The sequence below is a fragment of the Desmodus rotundus genome, chromosome X (genome assembly GCF_022682495.2).
Source record: "Desmodus rotundus isolate HL8 chromosome X, HLdesRot8A.1, whole genome shotgun sequence".
In the NCBI taxonomy this organism is placed as follows: domain Eukaryota; kingdom Metazoa; phylum Chordata; class Mammalia; order Chiroptera; family Phyllostomidae; genus Desmodus; species Desmodus rotundus.
Genome location: NC_071400.1, coordinates 100,576,309 through 100,596,752, shown reverse-complemented (window position 1 = coordinate 100,596,752; position 20,444 = coordinate 100,576,309). Strand labels below are relative to the sequence as shown.

The window sequence follows — 20,444 nt, the reverse complement described above, 5'->3', positions numbered from 1 at the left end:
CTGATGAGAAAGCCACAGACACCAGCAGAGAACGTGTTAGGGGCTGAATGATGTTCCCCAAATTGACATGCAGGAGTCTCCCCCGCCCCAGACCTCAGAATGGTGCTGGATTTGGAGATGGGTGTTTAAACAGTGGGTGAAGGTAAAAGGGGGTCCCTAGGGTGGCCCTGATCCCATAGCACTGGGGTCCTTGTAAGAAGAGGAGCTGGGGACACAGACACATCACATCCAGAGAGACGCCCGTGTGAGGACACAGGGGGAGACAGCTGTCCCCACACCCAGGAGAGAGGCCTCAGGGGGAGCCAGCCCTGCCCACCCCTGCGTCTCAGCCTCCAGCCTCCAGGACGGGAAGACACAATGTGTGATGTGTAAGGCGCCCAGTCTCAGGTCCTTTCTACGGACGCAGACACAAGACCACCCTTGGGTGTCCAGCACACTTTCCGAATTCTGGGCTTCCCTGACTCACCGGGGCGTCTGCTCACCAGGGAACACCCCCCGGAAACAGCTCCAGCCTGAAAACCCGTCGGCATCCTCACCCACGCCGAAATGATAAACCCCCGCTCCGGAATGCGGCCCCTGCCAGTCCGCATCGTGGCCCCTTGCCAGCCTCGGCGTCTGCACATCCCTATGATAAAGAAACCTGTTGGTTTGGGACTTGAGCTCTCTGTGGGGATGGAACAGGCTTTCCCCTGGGGGGAGGGCTGGGGTCCTTTGTCCAGAGACTCTGTAGCAGGAGGGACTTTGCTGGTCATTGCCTATTGTCTGGGTGGACAGGTCCCCAAGGTGTATTTTATTTAGCAGAATAAATAAATATTTATTTATTGTCTCTTATTAGCGTTGGCCCTCCTGTTCGGCCCCATAGACACGCGTGACTGAACCTCACAGGGGCATTTTATCCTGTCCCCGACGGAGACATCGAGGCACAGCAACTCAGAGGTCCCGGGCAGGCGGGGTCTGTCCATCCCCGTCCCCTTCCCGGTCACACCAGCACAGCGGGAACGTCCCGCAGCACGGCTGCAGCCAGGGACTCCAGATGTTGCGGTGCGCGTCCAGCTGCAGGGGGACGGGGCTGAGCGTCCGGCGGTGGTCCTCCACGGCCTGAGCCACTCGCTCCATCACCCGGTGGAACGCGGGCTCCGTGTCCGGTGTGAGGGCGTGAGCCTCCGAGGGGTCTCGGGAGAGGTCAAACAGCAAAGGTGGGTTGTGGTGGACCACCCCGTCCCCGGAGCATGGGCACACCCCTCTGCCGTAGCAGGCTCCCGCGCCGTCAGGGTGGAAGACGGGAGTCTGGTAGTGGACCTTCCAGATGGCTCCTCCTGGACAAAGACAAGAATGGCGGAAGGTATTGGAGGGAGACGGGATGTCGAGCTTGGCAGCAGCATTCGCCACAGTGGGCAGGCGGAGAAAATGCTGTGAGTGTACACCAGAGAGTGGGCGGGGAACAGAATGGGCCCGGCCACACTGGAATAGTACGCAGCCAGGAACAGGAGCAAAGCTCTGACTCAGCGTGCAGTGTGGATGCAGCCTGATAGCAGGAAGCTCCAGGAGAGACGCCAGCCACCCAGGGTCCCGTGGGGTCTTACTCTGTTTATAAACCACCCAGAGCAGACCCATCCACAGAGACAGGCGGGGGGTTAGTGGTTGCCAGAAGCGGGGGGCAGGAGGGTGGGGAGAGACTGCTTGTGAGCATGGCCTTAACTTCGTGGATGATGAGAATATTCTGGAATGAGATGGGGGTGATGGTAACACAACAGTGGGAAGTGGACACTTGGACATGGTATGTGAATGTTGACGATTAGATATTCGTGTCCGCCCCTTCTGAAAATTTGTATACGGGCAAAGAGATAAAACCCCTCCACATAGAGATGCCCGGTGTGTTCTTGGTAGAGCACACCCACGCCCGGGACCCCTGCCGTTCCCTCCTAAACTCCCAGGGACGTCAACCCTGAGCGGGTGATCGGGTGCCTCAGCACCGGAACTGTGTTCTGACACAGGATGGCTGGGACAGAGGCCCCTAAGCAGGACCTAGCTCTGTCTGTCTGTCCAAGAATCACAGAGCTCAGTTCAGCTGGAGTCTGCAGACGACTCAGCGCTCCTTTTGTCAGTGCTGATTCTCGGAGGTGGGGAGGGGCTCCTTCCTCTCCCAGGAGGGGTTTGGACTGGGTCTGACCGGTGGGCAGTGGGTGGTCCCGGGAAGGCTTCCCGCAGGGCAGGAAGTGGTCGATACAGGCAGGATAGAGAGGGGGCCCGGGAAGGCCAGGTGGGGCCGCGGGACTCCCATCTTCATATACCTACCTTGAAAAACACTTTAAAATTTTGGCCAGTGGACAAGGCATGCGAGGTTGGGAACGGGGAACCAAAGACTAAAGAAAAAAGAGCAAATGCTGACCCCGGTTACCTGTGCCGTGAGGCATAAAAAACCTACACTGAATTATTGAATCAGGTGGAATATTACCCAACTGAGTGAAAGTTGTTAGAATACGCTGAAAGAGGAGGTGATAATACGTGATTTTAAAGATGTAGCTATAAGAACTATAATGATATTGAAGAGGATGGATGGAAAGGAGGAAGATAAAAGAATAATCTTTGCTAACTTCCGTAAATAAGGGAGATTCCAAGAAATAGTCTTACGGTCTTGGTTACGACTAACGGAAATGTCTCAAGAATCCTTCTGAGGAAGGAAGGAAGGAAGGAAGGAAGGAAGGAAGGAAGGAAGGGAGGAATAAATGTGGGTTCAACAGCAAAAGGGACACAGACCTCCCCAAACCCTGCAAAAAGAAAACAATCAATAAAGTCAAGTCTGTCAAGCAAATGCAGGGAAGAGGAGGCTGTCCAGGAAAGGCAGGCTGAGAGACCAATGCAAATGAAGAAAAAAGGAGGAACTCAAAGAGGTGAGATTTGATTATCAGATGCAGAAATTAATCATTTATAACATTAAAAAACAGGCCCTGAATTATGTGGCTCAGTGGGTCGGGCGTCGCCCCGCAAAGCGAAAGGTTATGAGTTCGATCCCCACTCAGGGCACGTGCCTGGGTTGTGGGTTCGGTCCCCATTTGGGCAGCGTACAAGAGACAACCAATCAATGATCAATGTTTTTCTCTCCCATGGATGTGTCTCTCCCTCCCTTTCCCTGCCTCTAAAATGAATAAATACATAAAATATTAAAAAAGAAAATACAGTTAGTAAGTAAATCCCAGAGCTGGATATTTTAAAAACGATTCCTAAAAACAGAAAACGTTTGTCAACTCCTGTTAGGTGGATGGTGGAGAGTGGAAGCAGAAACAGTGTGGCAACAAAAACACAGTCACATTCCTGGGTAAGAGAATAAACTGCCTGGGGAAATGGATACTTTGTGAATAATAACTGGAGAGATGTAACCTGCTTCCAGTTGGGGAAAGTTGATCTTGGAAAGATACCAGTTTCCCCCAAGTTCAATGATGCATTGTAGGCAACAGCCATGCATATTCTCACGGGATTTTTAAAAAGCTTGCAAATAATTTTACAGTTCTTCGGAAAAGATCATGGGTCCCCGTAGCCCAGAACATTCCGCAGCGTGAAAAGTGTTGGGTGAGCATGTTGCAGCTTAGGTTACGACGTTACAATTGTTACCACAAAGATGAAATCACGCCACTAGGCTAAGCTGCGAAAGACGCGTGCACAGCCCTGTGGGTGGGAAGAACAGACGGGCAAGGTTAGAGACAGACTCGCCCACACATGTGGGTGTGTGAGTGTGTATACAAAATCACGGACCGCCTTCCGAGAAGGCATGGCCGGACGTGTGTTGCTGGAAACAGGAGGAAAATCCTACTGGGGAGCACAAGGAGGAGCGGGTGGAGAATGACCGCCGTGCAGAAGCGGACGGCCAAGGACAGAAGGCAAGGGCTCGCGGTCCGGCAGCCTACTCACGGTCCCGTTGGTGCCAGCGAGCCGCGTGCAGGAACGCCTCACAGTAGTGCAGCAGGAACTCGTGGTCCGAGTGCCCGGCAGTGCCCAGCAAGAGGGGCAGCAGGTCGCGGCCGTCGATCACCCTGCACGAAGCAGGATGGGGAATCAATCTGACCTCACAGCAAATCCAGCAATCAGCCACCCTGTCTTTGGGACACCTTTTTGTTCTTCGATGCTGGCTTGGGTTTGCAGTCCTTCTAGAATCGGGTGTGTGTTTCTGCAAGGCTCGGAAGCACTGTGTTCTGTGCACGGCCCTCTGCTCTCACTTCCTGCTTTCCTCCTTCCCCTTCCCCTTCCCTTCTTCCAGTGTCTCAGGGCTGGGTCCGCCCCGTGGGTGCCGATCCCCCTCTCTCACCCTTGTCAGGGGAGAAGACAGACCCACTGGTGCTCATGAACAGCCACACTCCTGCGCCTTTTCCTTCTCCGTGATGTGGTCCCTCGCTGTGGGATGGAACACGTGTCTCTGTGTTTTGTGACTTGATGAATGACCCCTTACACGTTACACGCTTACTAAAAATAATTTGCTTACGGCACGGGGCTACCCACTTCCCACGCGGGGGAATGTTGTTCAATGCAATACAGTTTTTATCTGTTATATATTTATGCAATATTCTTACACGCAATATTCCATCACCTCTGTTTCTATTCTTTCCTTATATATTATGTATTTGATATGTAATATAATCAAAATGTGTGTACATATGTAATCTCCCCTGCAAATACGCGTATTTCTAAACACACAGATGTATATGTTTATTACGTATCAATGGTATATGGCTCAATTCATTGTGTAGTGAAACACATTTGCAGTATACATGAGAGACATTTTTACTTTTTAAAACAGATAAAATTCTATCAACATATTTTAAAAGTAACTGCCAATTAAAAAAAGAAAAACCCAGCAACTAGAGACATGAAGCAAGAGAGTGTCAAGCGAAGGTTTGAAGTCTTCGAGCTCTCCGGCGGGAACGCACGGACACCCTGACACGGCCGTAAGTGTCTGTGCCTTCTCACACACGCAGCATTTGCACACGTGAGCACTAAGTTGTACAAACACCTACAGAACTCAAGCTGATGTTAGCTCTGTTCGTCCTGAAGTGGCAGACACTCATGTATGGCTGGGAGCGGTGCCCAGAAAACTACCGAACACGATACATATGCAGAGATTTACCTGTAGACAACCACACTGCTTGACCCAAGAATTCAGGTCCCAGCGGTTTTTACTAAGGAGGTAGTTACCACAGGCAGGGAAGCGACAAAATTGAGTTTTGTAAAAACCAACCCCCCCCCCAAAAAAAACTCCAAAGCTAATTGTCTCTATACAGCAGTGGACAAAAGTAGGTTTCCAGTTGATTGTATAAAAAATACAATAATTAATAATAACACCAGAATAAACTCTGTGTTTCATGTACTCACAACCACAAACGTACCTTTGCCCACCCTTGAATAAGCCATTACTTTTTTGTCTGTGCACAAAGATTTTTAAATATATAAATATATAAAATATATAATATACATAAATAATAATATATAAGCATATAGAAATAATATATATATAATTATGTCTATTAGATATGTATTGCATAATTTAATTATGTATTCACCTTTAGGCTGTTAAAGTTATGAAATCATTTTATTCCCTTGCTATTTCTCCCTGAAATTTTCTATATATATATATTTAAAATATTTTCTTTATTTATTTTTAGAGAGAGGGGGAGGGAAGGAGAAAGAGACGGAGAGAAACATCAGTGTGTGGTTGCCTCTCGTGCGCCCCCTACTGGGGACCTGGCCCACAACCCAGGCATGTGCCCTGACTGGGAATCGAAGTGCCGACCCATTTTTTCGCAGGCCATTGCTCAATCCACTGAGCCACACCAGCCAGGGCAGATTTCCTACACATTTTAAGACAAGACAAATTGAAATCACCTAAAATCTCTGTACTACACTGAACTGAAACTACCTTCCTATGGTGGGTTGTGAGATTTTTCCCGGATGGTGGCCCTTACAATAAAATGGGCCCCTGTTAACAGCCGGGAGAAGACGAGAAGAGTGTTTTTTGCATGAAATGAAGTGGACAGGTGACCCCGGCAGGCAAGGAGAGAGGCCTGGCCTCTCTCCCCAGGTACTGATTTCACACAGTACTTCACCCTCTGCCAACAGAAGCCACATTACACATCGCTGTTTTCTCGAGGCAAACGTGAATTGCTTTCCCTGGGAGGCTCCGTACCTGTCCCGGGGCACCTCGCCGCCCCCCAGCTGGACCACGGTGGGGAAGACGTCCATGAGGCTCGTGGGCTCAGAGACCACCCGGCCGGCGGGCAGCACTCCGGGCCAGCGGAAAATGCCGGGGACCCGGATCCCGCCTTCCCAGCCGCCCATGCCTTTGCCGCCTGCGGTCACAGAGGAAGAGGAGAGAGAGTGGTTGAATCAGCTGTGGCTGCTCACCCTGCCTGATCGAACCTTTCGGCTGGTTTTTAAACTCCTGCTCTCCCTCTCTGTCTGGCTCTGTGTCTCTCTGTCTGATGCAATTGCTCCCTGGCAGATTTTATAGGCTTTCTATTCTGTCGATCCATGTCAGCCATGGACAACAAGGAATTCCCTGTCCAATAATGTCTTTATAATCAATAGATTCTGAATTTCAATATATATTATGGCCACCACACACTCCCTGAATGCATTACCTGGATACGAGATTCAAACCTGAGCTTATTAGCAGCTGGACGGATACAGGAAGTGTGGTCTCTTTGCCCAATGAAGTATTACTGGGCCATGAAAAAGGAACCAAGCGAAGTGCATGGTGCGATATTGATGGATCTAGGAAACACTATGCTGAGGAAAACCAGTCCGCTGCAAAGGACTACACGTTGAATAATTTCATTGACATAAAATGTTTAGAATGGGAACACACAGAGAGAGAGAGAAGGAGGTAGTAGTTGGCAGAGCTGGGCACCAGGAAAAATGAGGAACAATTATAAACAGGCGCCCGAGTTTCTTTTTAAGGCAGTGAACATATTCAGTAATTAAGGAGTGAGGTGGTTGTACAATTCTGAGAGCGGACTGAAAACCAGTGAATAGTGCAAAAAAGAATCAAATCTCAAGAGAGCAAGTTGTCACTTCTGCCTGCAGGAGAGATGCAAAGTTCTTACCCGTATTCGTTGCGTCTCTTAAGGTACATAGCCCCCTTTCCGTGGAAGGGCTGGGGATGGCAGCAAAGACCACAGACGAGGAATGGGGGGGATCTGTGAGCCTTACCTTTGTAAACCCCGTTCCAGCCTCCATACTGGTGGCGTCCCAGTTGAGCCTCCAAGGACCCCCCGTGATCCGATGTAAAATAAACGAGAGTACTGTTGGCCAGACCCTCTGCATCCAAAGTGTCCAGGATCTGCCCTGCAAAGAAGGGGTGCGTCTGAGCCGGGCAAAGTAGAAGACTCTCTTACAGCAAGTCACTTGCCTTTCGGACCCCCCCCCCCAAATGTGGCATTGTGAATTCAATTTAAAAAGAAAACATGGCATGCACCTCATAAAATAGCCGATATTTTGCAGAGATTTCTCTATCTTTGCCACCCAAGGGCCCCTCGTGGCAACGATGGATGGAGTTTCCTAAAATAAACTCATTCTTTGCAAGACTAGGAGCCTGTCTCCTGAAACGGGACGGGTTAGTCCTACCACAGAAAGGATGTCAAATAAATGCTTGGACACATTTCCCAACTTCCACCGTTTCTCACCCACATCCCGCATGTTACTCTAAGAGGATGTGCATGGAAGATTTAAAAAAAAAACACATTTCCCCGTAAAGTGTCTGACGGTGAGCATTCCGCAGCTTCTGACCATTCTCAGCCCACGCCTCCGTTGCTCCGCACGAGAAGACCAGGGAAGACGGAGGTGTGATTTGTGATGCTTTACACCCTCAGCCGTCCACGGGATCACGGTAGAATGCCCGCGTCTTCTGTCTCCACCCTTCGTGAGCCTCACCTCATCCTTGGTCTCCCTCCCGTCTGCTGGACGAGGAGGCTGCACACTTCCCCCGCAAAGAGGCACTCACCCACCATCCAGTCCATCTCTTCCACGTTGTCACCGTACAGCCCGTGCATGCTGCCCCCGAGGAAGGCCTCCGTAGTGACGAGAGGGGTGTGGACGTGCAGGAAGGACACAAACAGAAGGAAAGGTCGTTGCTTGTTTCTACAAATAAACACGGCAGGACCAGAGTTCATTCCTTTTTTGGCAAAAAAACCCCCCAGAGACTGACGTCCTCGAGCTAGAGCGTCTCTCACGGGGTGGTTCCCCCTGTCAAAGTCTGTTGGAACATCGACGCTGGATTGACGCATCGCGAATATGATGATTATTTCAACCCAACCCCCTCCTGACAGCTGAAAGGGGGGACAGCAGCTGTGCCTCTGTGATGTGACGTTCGTCTCATTCGATTATTGCGCGACCCGTTTCCACCTCAAACCTGAGCTCGCAGAGTAAGTGGTGTTGCATATCTGGCGACGTTTAGGGCGTGAAATTGTTGTGGAAGAGCTCACTTTAAAAATAATAGGTTATGGCCCTGGTGGGTGTGGCTCAGTGCGTTGAGGGCTGGCCTGCGAATCAAAGAGTCACCAGTTCGATTCCCAGTCAGGGCACATGCCTGGGTTGCGGGTCAGGTCCCCAGTAGGGGGTGCATGAGAGGCAACCACACATTGATGTTTCTCTCCCTCTCTTTCTCTTTCCCTTCCCCTCTCTCTAAAACATAAATAAATTAAATCTTAAAAAAAATAATAGGTTATTAATTTCTATTTGATTCTCTCTTATGTCGGCAGAGCTTCTTTTTCCTTTCTCCCTGTCTGAATTCTATGAGCTAATGTATGTCTCTCGTAGATTTTAATTCTTGTTCCACAGACTTTAATACTAATTCTGAAAGTGTAGACGCAAAGGTGAACAGCTCGGTCTGAATTAGTCAGCTTTTTTTCTAACTGTCAGCTTTGTGCCTTACACATAGGAGGCATTCCATCAAGACCTCTCAGAGAATGTTCCAGAACACGGTCACAAGCTCACCGCGACGAGTTGGTTCCGCTTTATTGGAACGCCCTTGGGAAGCACAGACCCTCCTGGCTGCTTGGTGCCATTTGTCATCACACCCCTGTTCCCGTGACATACTTCCTCCCTCACGGAAATCGAAATCTAGGCTGAAGTGAACCTCACAACACTTTAGTCTTGGTTGGACGGAGTTGAAACAGATTTAGACATTTTTTGTAAAGAGTTGTGGGGTGACGCGTCTGGTTATGCTCGTTCGATGCGGCCCGTGGTGACCAGGGGCTGGGGGAATGGGATTCCTTCCTCAGTAAAGGGGGAGAGCATTCACGTCCACGGGACCCGTGCCTGTTTGAACGGACACCATGGAGTGACGCTGCAGTGAGCGTCAGCCAGGGCTCGTGTTGACAAAAACGCCTCCCTGGACCCCATACCATTTCAGCATCTCACTCCCTACCCAGGGCAGAGGGAGACCTTGGGACACGCTTTCATCACGGAGCACAGCCCTGAGATGAAGCGGACCCTCTGGCACTCACCTTTCGACGAAGGACGAGACCTCCTGGAGAAAGAGCGACGCCGTCCTCGAAAACCTCATGGGCTGCTCGGTGATGCTGTGATTTCTCATCAGGAAGCAGTCCGCGTGAACAATCAGCACGCCGATGAAATAGACGGTCATAAAGAACAAGGTGGCCACAATGGTGGAGCAGATGGGCAGCGCCCACGAGACTGTCAAGAGGCCGGTGCACTTGCCCACTGTGAGCGCCAGGGCAACAAAGGCCACGAATAGCCCGCAGACACTGAGCTGGCGTTCCAGGCCTGCCCGCTTCTCCGACAGTACCCAGTACGCACAATCTGCCATCATGGTGAAGGGCATCCCATAGAAGTGGTCGAACCCGTGCCTGAGGGGGTGGTGGCAGTGGTCGTCAGAGGTTTCGCAGTTGAGACCCAGGTGCCACTTCCCTGAAAGGCCAAAAGGACGCTGGGGTGACCACGGGCTTATCGTCCCCCTCGGGAGGCATGTGCCTGGTGTCCTTCATTTTATTTCATTGCATATGTAACACAGTTTGTTGACTTATCAAAAGATGAGGAATGTGCCCTGGCTGGTGTGGTTCCGTGGATCGAGCTTGGGCTTGCAAACCAAAGGGTTGCTGGTTCGATTCCCAGTCAGGGCACATGCCTGGGTTGCAGGCCAGGTCCCCAGTAGGGGGCGCTCGAGACTCAACCACACATTGAAGTTTCTCTCCTTCTGTTTCTCCCTCCCTTCCCCTGTCTCTAAAAATGAATCAATAACATCTTCAAAAAAAAAAAAGGGTAAGAATGCTATTTATGGACGCAGAGAAAGAAGGACGAAGTAGTCACATTTCTATTCAGAAAAGAAAGAAAACAGCATTATGGGAATAGTTGGAAAATGGGTAAAATTAGAAAAGCAGTTAATGTTTGGGATGATGGGGCGTCAGCAAGTTGGCACGGCCTCACTGGGGTGCTGTTTTCTCAGCATCTGCTCGACACCCAGCAACCTGAGTCATCACCTCAATGCTGTGGGCACGAAACTGGCTGTCCAGTGGGAAAAGCCCACTGGCTCCCAAGCCTTTTCGGTTAAACATACTCTCCATACGAAAGGAATGTCGTTTGCACTTGCAGCTGAACCTACCTATGAGTCCAGTGGCATAGCCTCGATCTTGTAATATCTTTGCAAAAGTAGTCTCGTTGGTCGGAAGGCCGCCCGGGACCCCGGTCCACTGCAGAACGCGGCTACCACGGCTGGAGACCATTCCTTTCAGCAGTTGGCAGAGAAAGGTCACCACGAAGCATTGCTTGTGATCATTGTTATTTTAATTGTTACACTTAACCACTAATTCTGTGCATGCCCGCGACAGTGTCCATTCAATCTTAGATTAGTTTCCAGTGTAGAGTATAATAGTTACACATTTGTTACATGTAACTGACAAAGTGATCCCCCTGGTCTTTCCAGGGCCCGCCTGGCACCATGCACAGTTAGGGCAAAGTGGTGGGCCCCGTTCCCGGGACTTGAGGTCCCCGCGACTGTTGTGTGACGAGCAAGCTGCACTTCTCAGTCCCTTCACCTTTTCCACCCAGCCCTGCCCACACGCCTCCCCTCTGGCCACCATCAGCTGTTCTCTGTGTGTGTGAGTCTGTTTCTCTGTTGTTTGCCTCTCAATGTTCTTCTTTAGATTCCCCAGATAAGCAGAGTCACACGGTATTTGTCTTTCTCTGTCTGCTCACTGACGATAATACCCTCCAGGGCCATCTTTGTTGTTGCACGTGGTAGAATTGCATTCTCTTTTTGGCTGAAATATTCTGTTGCCTATATGCACGACATGTTCCTTATCCAATCATTTCTTGGTGGGCCGTTTTCAATCATTACCATTAATTTTAAATGTAGAATATTTGGTGGACATCTCCACCAGTGCACACTAGGTTGGAAATGTACTTCTGCCGTGCTGGGGCGTATTTTCTGCAGCAAAGAAAATGATCAACTCACTGAAAACGTGGGTGAGAAGACTCATTGTTTGGTATGGGAAGATTACAAATAACAAGAGAATGAAGTCAACAAGAAAGACTTAAAAATGGTTTTGTGATTTCATCGAAGTCTTGGTGGGGTCTACTGGTTTTCAAACGTGTGTGCCCATTGGAATCATTCGGGAGCTTGCAAATATTCTGACACCTGGTTATGACTCTAGAGATTGTGATTTTATCCAATAGTTGACGTGGGGTGGAATTAGTGATTGGGACAGTTGAAAGATCCCTCCAACTGATTCTAATGTGTTGAGAAGAGTATACATGTTCAAATGATGGGGAAAAATTTAAATGCCAGAAGTACATTTCGTAACGTGTGGAAGGAGGTGATGTTCTCATTTCCGATCCGTACAGAAAGTCTCCCTGGAGACAGCCGCGCCCACTGGTGAGCGCTGTGTCTGCACAGGTGTTCCCGCTACGACAGAGGTGAGTCCTCGCAGCCCGAGAGCCAAAAGTATGTACTGTCTAGCCCTTCACAGAAAACCTTTGTCAACTCCTTCCCTGGTTGGTCACCCACATCACAGGAAGCCACCAGATGGGCCAATCCCTGTCCATGTCTCTCCTTAGCTACGAAGCTCTATAAATTAGTCAGTTCAATATCATGATGCCTTGGCCGGTGTGGCTAAGTGGATTAAGCGCTGGCCTGAGAAGCAAAGAGTCACCAGTTCGATTCCCAGTCAGGGCACCTGCCTGGGTTGTGGGCCAGGTCCCCAGTAGGGGGCGCACAAGAGGCCACCACACATGGATGTTTCTCTCCTTCTCTTTCCCCCTCCCTTCCCTTCTCTCTAAAAATAAATGAATAAAATCTGAACAAAAACACCATGATAAAAATAGGGCACATTTGCCCTGGCCCAGTGGCTCAGTGGATTGGAGCATTGCCCCATACACGAAAAAAGGTGACAGGTTTGATCCCTGGTCAGGGCACCTACCTGGGCTGTGGGTTCCATCCGCACTCGGGGAGTGTGCTGGTTGATGTATCTCTCCCATTGATGCTTCTGTCTCCTTTTCTCTCTCTGTCTCTCTGTGTCCATCCCTTTGTCTATCTATCTCTCTCCTTCTATGTCTCCACCCCCCTCTCTGCTTCTCTCTCTCAAATCAGTAAAATATATCTTTCCGTGATGATTAAAACAAAACCTGGGGGCTTGGGCCGTACTTTTCACTGCCCCGGAGGATCCGGACTCTGATAAGTGAACGAGAGGAGCTACAGGCAGCCTGGCCTGTGAGCAGACACAGGAGGGGACGCACCTGATCGGAGAGGGTACCTGCCCGTGAGGAAGGCGGCCCGGCTCGGGGTGCAAACTGAGGCGGCAGCGAGGTGCTGGGTGAGCTGCACGCCTTCCTCAGCGAGGCGGTCGATGTTTGGAGTCCTACGGAGAAAAACATAACTCGGTTTGTTCTTTAACCAATGACAGCACAGCTTTTCTCACAAACGTCTCCCGGTCATTACTGGATACACCCAGGGGTTCCTAGGAATGACCAAAGGCAGTGGTGAGGCATTTCGCCTCCTGAACCTTCAAACAAAGTCATCGGGTTGCCCTGGCTGGGTTGCTCAGTGGCTTGAACACCGTTCGGTAAACCAAAAGGGTACGGGTTTGATTCTCGGTCAGGGCGAGTGCCCGGGTTGTGGATTTGGCCCCCTGGTGCACAGGAGGCAACCGATCGATGTTGCTGTCTCCCACCGATGTTCTCTCCCTCCTGTCCCCTCTAACCCTGCCCTTGGGTGAGGATTAACAAACAAAATATATAAAAACACAAAAGAAACTCATTGACTTGATTCTCGGTTGTGCACTAAGTTTCTGCAACCAAAACAGATACCCCGGGGAATCTGGAAGGCAGGGTCCTTCCAGGGTTCTGACTTGGGACGCACGGTCTTGGTGGGGAAACCCCACCTTGTGGGACCAACACGTGGAAGTGGTGTGTGAGGGTGAGGGTCACACACAGCTTCGTGCTGGCCTCCAAGGACAGTCAGAAGGCGACCGAGGGGGCGAGCTCATTGTGAGGGGGACAGAGTCGCTGTGCCAGATGGGCGCGTCACGTCCTGAGGTGACCATGAGCTACGTCGTCTGTCTGAATTAGAGATGTTTGTGGGGTGGCGTTGGAATCACGCACGACGGGGTGTGTTTGGTGGGATGGATGGAGGCGCCAGAGAGACAGAGCTTTGGTCTTTGGCTTACAGGCCACGGCGGCTTTAAGAACATCGGCCACCGCGGGGTGTGGCGATGGCCATCGTATTTAGAAAATGGAAAGGTGACTGCTACGCGAGGTGGGTTTGGAACGGGGATGTCGCGGGCTGAGGCGGCGGCAGTATCGGGGACGCTAAATTGCCGTGTACAGAACTCAGCATCCCAATTGCCCACATGCAGGCTGAGAGGCCTCGTGCTGCTCACTTCTGGGCGATTCTCTCCTTCTTGCCTGATTGTGTCGTTGCCGTAGCAGCCGACGTCCCCGATGCCAAGGTCATCTGCCATGAGAAGCAGGATGTTGGGGCGGGAGCTGGAGATGCCCCTCGCGACGGAGGGCCTGCAGCCCAGGATGGCGATGCCTACAGCCAGCCAGCTCCTGAAAAACAAGCTGGGAAAACCGCGTGGAATGCCGCTTTTCTGTCTCAGCCACGGACTTCTGTGCGCGGAGCATGGGTGTCTCTACTTTAGGGGACCCTGACGTCACCATCCCACTGCCGCAGATGCTGAATATATCTCTCAGGCATTTGGTTGCTCTTTTTTTTTTAGGTGAAAACATACACACTGGCATGACAGTCCTCCAATGCCCGGGGTTATAAAATGAAGGTGCCTGATGGACCGCTTGGAAAAGCAGGTGCCCAGCCAGCCCGTGGGAGAGGAAGGATCGAAAAGTCAGAGGAGGCCTGAGGCCAGCTGGGCCCGGACGCCATGGCCTGCCGAGGAAGCTCCCAGACCTCCACGCCTACTTGGATGGGGAAGGTGGGGAACCGAGGTCCTTCTGGAGGTGCCCTGAACCCCCCCCAGGTAAGGGGCCCCAGGGGTGCATCTATGAATGGTGAGTCTCACGCCCCGGTTCTGAGACCCGAGATGAATTGCTGATGGAGGAAGACCCGTTGTCCCGGGTGCACTCCGAGGCGGCCCCCGGAGGACACGCAGACGCAGGGATGGGAGATTCATCACCACACACAGTCCCACCTTACCAAGAACGTTCCACAGGTAACATGATCTCTCCTGCGTTTTATTTCCTGTAAGGAGGAGAGACATCCGTCCTCAGCGGCAGCGGAAAATGAACTCATCCGTAAGTGCAGAAAGGTGGACGTTGCCGGTCTCTGCTACGGCCAGTCCACCCCCAAAGCCACGAGGGAACACTGAGAAAACAGTGCTGTGTCTTGTGGGAAGGGTTTGAAAAGGCCAAACACTCTGTGAAGAAGGTAGGACGTGTGCACCAAGGGCCAGGTGACACCTGTTTTGGGCTTTTCTGCGTGGAGGGTCACGCCGGCTCCTTTTGAGCTGTTGTGTGCATAGAGAGCCGTGTTGGACAACACGCCAGGGATTGGTGTTGGCGTTTGCCGGTCAAACTTTACTCACAAAAACACGCCAGGCTTGTCCTGGCTTTGGTTTCTGATCCCTCACGTAGAGGGAGCCCGTGTGAAAGGAAGAAGAACGCAAAATGAAATGATGGGAACGTCTATATGGAAGGTCTACATGGATAAAACAGCTGGAGGCCAGGGGCAGAATGGGATACTATGTGGCCGTGAAAAAGAAACAGATGTTACCTTCTGCGACAGCGCGGATGAACCTGGGGAGCATTAGGCTCAGCGCAATAAGCCAGGCTGTGCAAGACAAGTGCCCTGGGATTTCACTCATCTGTGGAGTCTAATCAACAAAATAAGCGGAGGAAGAAAGTAGAGACACAGGCACAGACACAGGGACAGACTGGCAGCTGTCAGAGGGGTGGGGAGGCAACTGGGGGAGAGAACGGGAAGGGAGCAGCCGAAGAGAACGCACGCCTGGCCCGCGGACACGGAGCAGTGTGGTGTGATCACAGGGAAGGGGGGCGGGGGCTGGGTAGAGGTGGGCAAAGCGGAGGAAAATGAGGGACGTCTGCAATAGTGTCAACAATAAAAACATAAGCCAAAAACAAAAAAAAAAAGAGAGAGAGAGAGAGAAAGCATTTTATGAACTGCACCTGACTTCTGTAGGGCACAAGGCTGGTTATGCGTGCGTTTGAGTTGAGTGTGTGAGTGTATGCTGCTCCCCTGTGGATGGAAAGTCACATGAGGCGTAGTGACAACCCATCACTGGCCTACGTCTTAAATAATCGATTCCATATATTTAGACAGAGCCAACGATGACACCATTGCACTGAGCTCAGCGTTTTAGCCGTTAATAATGGTGCTTCACGTTCGCTCTTGTTGGGGTAGATAAAATTTTCCGTAAGAAAAACAGAGACAAGGAACAGAAAACAGAGCAGAGGCCTCCAGGGGCTGGAAGGGTGGGGGGCAGGGGGCTGAGGCTTAAGGATACAAAGTTGCAAGCGGCAGATGACTGAGGTCTGCAGATGTCACGCCGCAAGCATGGGCATTATCATCAGCAACACTGTTCCTGGCGTCCACGTGACTAACAGGCTACATGTAATTGCTCTCAACGCGTATCAATTCAGGGTAATTCTGTGACATCACGAGGCATTTGCTGATGATACTGTTACCAGGATGTTGCAAAACCTTAAATAACACCCCATTATCTGTCAATTACACCTCCGTTGAAGGAAACATTCTAAAAAGAGGAAGAAAGTATTTCCAGCGAGCAAGTGGCACCAGTAACTTAGCCTTGGGGTCTGTTCCAAGGGCAGAAGGAACTCTCCGGGATCAGGCTGTCCTCCAGCCCCAGGGGCAGCCAGCCTGGCGTCGCCGTGGCTGCTGGTTCTGTTCCCAAACCCAGGCTGGGTTCCCGACTCCAGCGTCTGTGTGAAATCCAGCCTGCATGCTATACCATCTCTAAAAGCCAAGCGGAGCCCCCTTTCCATCCCCGCTGGGCAGTATGCCTGCGCATTCCCCAGGGAGAATCCCTTTGGTACATTTCCCCTTTTTTTTTTTGGATGGCAATTTCTTCTTTGTCCCGGCCAAAGGGCGCAGGACCCGAAGTCATGGCTTGCCACCCAGCGTCTCCCTGTGCTGGTGCACGGCACCTGCAAGCCACCGGACAGAAGCGCATTACCTGAATGCCGGCCGTGGCGGGCTGGGCCAGGTGGAGGTCCCCACGCGGCTGCTTGTCCGAGGGACCTCTTTCTGGCAGGACCCAGGCTGTCGCCGGCTCCTCCAAGTCGCCCCCTCTCGGATGGATACACGCCTGTGCACTGGCTGATTCACTCTACAAATAAACAGAGATTCCAGAGACGTCAGCTGGGACGACTCAGAGAAGGAAGGAGACTGCTGCCTCGGGCGCCGCCGTCTGCTCTGCTTTGCGAACTGGGTCCCTGTGCGGGCCACACAGCTCTCCCTGAAACAGGGAGCGCTTTATTCTCCGGGCGCCTGCCGGCCTTCTGGCCTTCTCGCAACCCACAAAAGCCCTGGCCTGGCTCTCCTCCAAGCCGGGAAGGCAGTTGGCTGGAAGAGTTTGTAGTTATTTGTCTTCCCCTCCCCTCCGACAGCGGCCTGAAAAAATAAAACGGAGACAGAATGGCCACAGCAAGCAAATAACTGTTTCGCTCGGGAACGACGTGGCCACGGTGTCTGCAAACTTATTTTGGGCTCTGGGTCAGAATTTTTTTCATTAAGAAGCGCTTTTTTTTTTTTTTTTTCCATATGCTTGCAGAGCATCTGTTTTGCGCAACATGGGAGGGAAAAATGATTCTTTTCAAAGACGTTACGGAATAAGAACTTTTTGCCCCCATGCAGGTGTTGAAATACGTACAACACGTTTGTTTTAAAAGCACCATGTGTATTTTTTTTTTATACTCAGTGCCTGGGAGTTGTTCAGCTTTTCATTTGAGACTGATGGGGCTAAAGAACCATCTTATAGCTAGCTGCTTACCTGAGACAATTCTTTTTTGTTTTTATCCTCACCTGTGCTGATTGATTTCAGAGAGAGGGGAAAGGAGGGACAAAGGGAGGGAAAGAGAAACATCGAGAAGCCGCCTCTCACATGCACCCCAACCAGTGACCAGGTGTGTGTCCTGACGGGGGATCGAACCCTCAACATTTCGGTGCCCGGGACGACGCTCCAACCCACGGAGCCACAACCGGCTGGCCCTAGAGTCATTGTTTATGGCTTTAACAAATCCAAAGAACAGACTCAGGGGCCACTGACTTAGGAGCACCTACCCATGCGTACTGAATGACAGCTGAAAAAGGCTCTCAAAATACTTGGAATTCTTTTGGCACAACTTCAAACAAAACTTAAAAAACAAAACAAAACAAAACCCAAACAGGCCTCTGGGGTCTTTATTAAAAATTCCCAGGTTGTTTTAAGATTAAGCTACCTGCTCTTCCTTCTTCTCTTCTTCTAACTGATATTTGCTTTATCCTGCATTGCATGTTCAAGCCCCTCTGTTCAGGGTTATAAAGGGACCCACTTGAAAATCTTCACTCACGTAGAATATGCACGGTGCTCAGCTAGTCACCTGATCCCCGGTGTTATTAAAACAGAGAAAAACAATGTCGCTCTCAGGGTAAAATGAAGGGTTAGGTTCCACGAGAAACCGCCTTCTCTGTTGGTGACGTATTTCGCCAGAACTCTGCAAAGGCTGTTTTTAATCTCAACTATCCACGTGTTTCCAAACAGGCGTGTCTTGTGCCGGCTGTGGCCCTGTTTTATCTGATCGTTGCTGGATTTGCGAAAATCTTTGGAATTTTAATTCCGTCTCTGTTTCTGGAGCAGGAGGGATTCAAGTGCTGCAGGTATGTGTTTGCCTTTCATACAGGTTTCCATCCCCCCTCCAGGCACCCAGGTACCGCACAGCAAACACTGTTTCCGACAAGGCAGCCACCCCCAGGGAGATATCTTTCAGTACCCCCTTCTCTCCCCTGCATGCCGTCCTAATTGGGGAAACTGAGGCTCATGGAGTGTAGCTCAACCGACAAGGGCAAATCCAGCCCCTCAGGGGCGCAGCTCGAATTCCGAACCGAAGCCCTCTCACTCCGCAAGCCTCGCTTTTAAGCACCAGGCCACAATGCCCCTCGTTAGCGGACTTGTTCTCTTCCGCCACATAACAGCCGAGGACCTGAGGTCAGCTCCTTCCCAGCTGCTGTGTGGGAACATCAGCAGGCAGTCCCGGTCCCAGCTGAGCAGACGTCCCCCGCCACCCCCCCCTTCCAGCCCTCCCTCACCGAACTTCTCCACGCCCGATGGGGGACGCCGCCATCTCTCCTGTTAGCTTCTGTGTTCAATAGCTGTACGTTTCTCCGAATTACACTGCAAAAACGAACAAACAAACAAAAAAAATGGAGTAGAATTTCCCGCCAGGTGAGTGGATAAGGGATCTGCATTCACTTCCCCCCGCAAGTCACAAGCACCCGCAGGCTGGAGGGTGTCACACAGGAGTCTGGAGCCCTGGAGTCCCACTCCGACCTTCGCCCAGGTGGGGAAATTCGGACGCCGCTGAGCCTCCGCAGACGTCTGTGCCAGGCACGAGGTGGACACCTCACAGAGGCACATCCTGTTTACTTTTAAAGAGTTGGATGTATACCTTGGGTTGCCCAAACCTCGGACTCACGGCCTGCTCCTGATGTACGATGAAATATTCCTCAGCCATGGAAAAGAATACAATGTTGCCCTTTGTGACCACGTGGGCGGACCTGGAGGGTATTATGTGAACTGAATTATAAAATACGTTACTTTTATAGTAGCTCCTATAGACCCCTCTTCCCACTATCCCCTCCCCACTCCCCTCTGGCTATTGTTACAATGTTCTTAATTTCAATGTCTCTGGTTATATTTTGTTTGCTTTTTTCTTTTGTTGATTATGTTGCAGTTAAAGGTGAGATCATATGGTATTTGTCCCTCACCGCCTGGCTTATTTCACTTAGCATAACACTCTCCAGAAAGGACACAAGGACAAAATCAAGGGGGAGAGTAGAGGTGGGGGAGGGAGGTGGGACTGGCTTGGGTGGGGTGGAGGGTTGGGGAGAAAATGCAGAGAATTGTAACTGAATACATTGTAACTAAATATAAATAAATTAATTAAGAATAAAACGTTACTGTTAAAGAAGGGTATCCGTCTTCCGAGCCTGTGGCTAACACGGTGCCGATGGGCTTGTTCAGCCTTCAACTTTCGAGAAGCACCCTGTCTGTGAAGAACAGGGAAGGGAAATGCAATAAGAGAAGACACGCCTTGAATCCTCGGTCTCGGAAACGTCGTGTTTCTCCAGAAATCCCGGGGCCGTGGCGACAGTTTTCATAAGGGGCGTCTGCTCTTGCCCAGACATCCCTGCCATCGGCTCCGTCCTAAGTGAGAAAAACCCCAGGACAGAAGCATTTTGTGGGCATCATCTTGCTGACCTCTGGGTGCAAGGTCCCGACGTCTCAGAGCCGGGCCATTTCCACCTGTGGGTGCAGTGTGGGACGCTCACCCATCCAGGCGTGTGGGCTGAGGCTGAATGACGTGTCCCATGTCCCAGAGGAGGAAGAGATGCTTACAAGTGTGTGGTGCTGTGGAAGGTGCTGAAGCCACCTGGCTACCTGTCTATTGCTTGTCCCTCCCTGTTAATGCCGAACGGTAGCCTGGGTTACGTTTTCACGTTTCATTTTATTGTATTTTGTCCCTTTATGTACATTGCTGATGCTACTGCAAGTGTCCCCATTTCCGAGCTGTTGCCTGTGTCCACCCAGCGCCCGCCCCCTTTCCCTGTGTCCGCACCACACACTGTGCGTGTCCGTGGGTCAGGCATGCGTGTTCTTTGGCCGCTCCCTTTCCCTTCTTTCCCTCAGCCCCCTCCCCTCCCCACTGACAGCCGTCTGTCTGTCCATGCGTCCGTGCCTCTGTGAGTCTTC

At 51.2% G+C, this 20,444-nt stretch overlaps 1 protein-coding gene across 1 annotated transcript; it reads right to left on the bottom strand.

The window, feature by feature from the left end:
• Positions 1-829: 829 nt before the first annotated feature.
• Positions 830-16,892, bottom strand: ARSL (arylsulfatase L). Its single transcript, XM_045203236.3, has 11 exons — positions 16,671-16,892; positions 14,654-14,698; positions 13,906-14,064; positions 12,739-12,860; positions 10,607-10,729; positions 9,492-9,915; positions 7,988-8,124; positions 7,198-7,332; positions 6,173-6,335; positions 3,907-4,028; positions 830-1,316 (listed from the first exon to the last, which is right to left on the bottom strand). The coding sequence occupies exons 2-11, from the start codon at positions 14,674-14,676 to the stop codon at positions 931-933; spliced, it is 1,794 nt and encodes a 597-aa protein (XP_045059171.2). The 5' UTR covers positions 14,677-14,698; positions 16,671-16,892; the 3' UTR covers positions 830-930.
• Positions 16,893-20,444: the final 3,552 nt, after the last annotated feature.

Coding starts and splice junctions, on each gene's coding strand:
- ARSL (XM_045203236.3), bottom strand. CDS start 14,676: ATGTTACCTGTGGAACGTTCTTG. Junction 14,065..14,653: donor TTACCTGTGGAACGTTCTTG/GTAAGGTGGGAC, acceptor CGGTTTTCCCAG/CTTGTTTTTCAGGAGCTGGC. Junction 6,336..7,197: donor CTGGAACGGGGTTTACAAAG/GTAAGGCTCACA, acceptor CTGTGACCGCAG/GCGGCAAAGGCATGGGCGGC.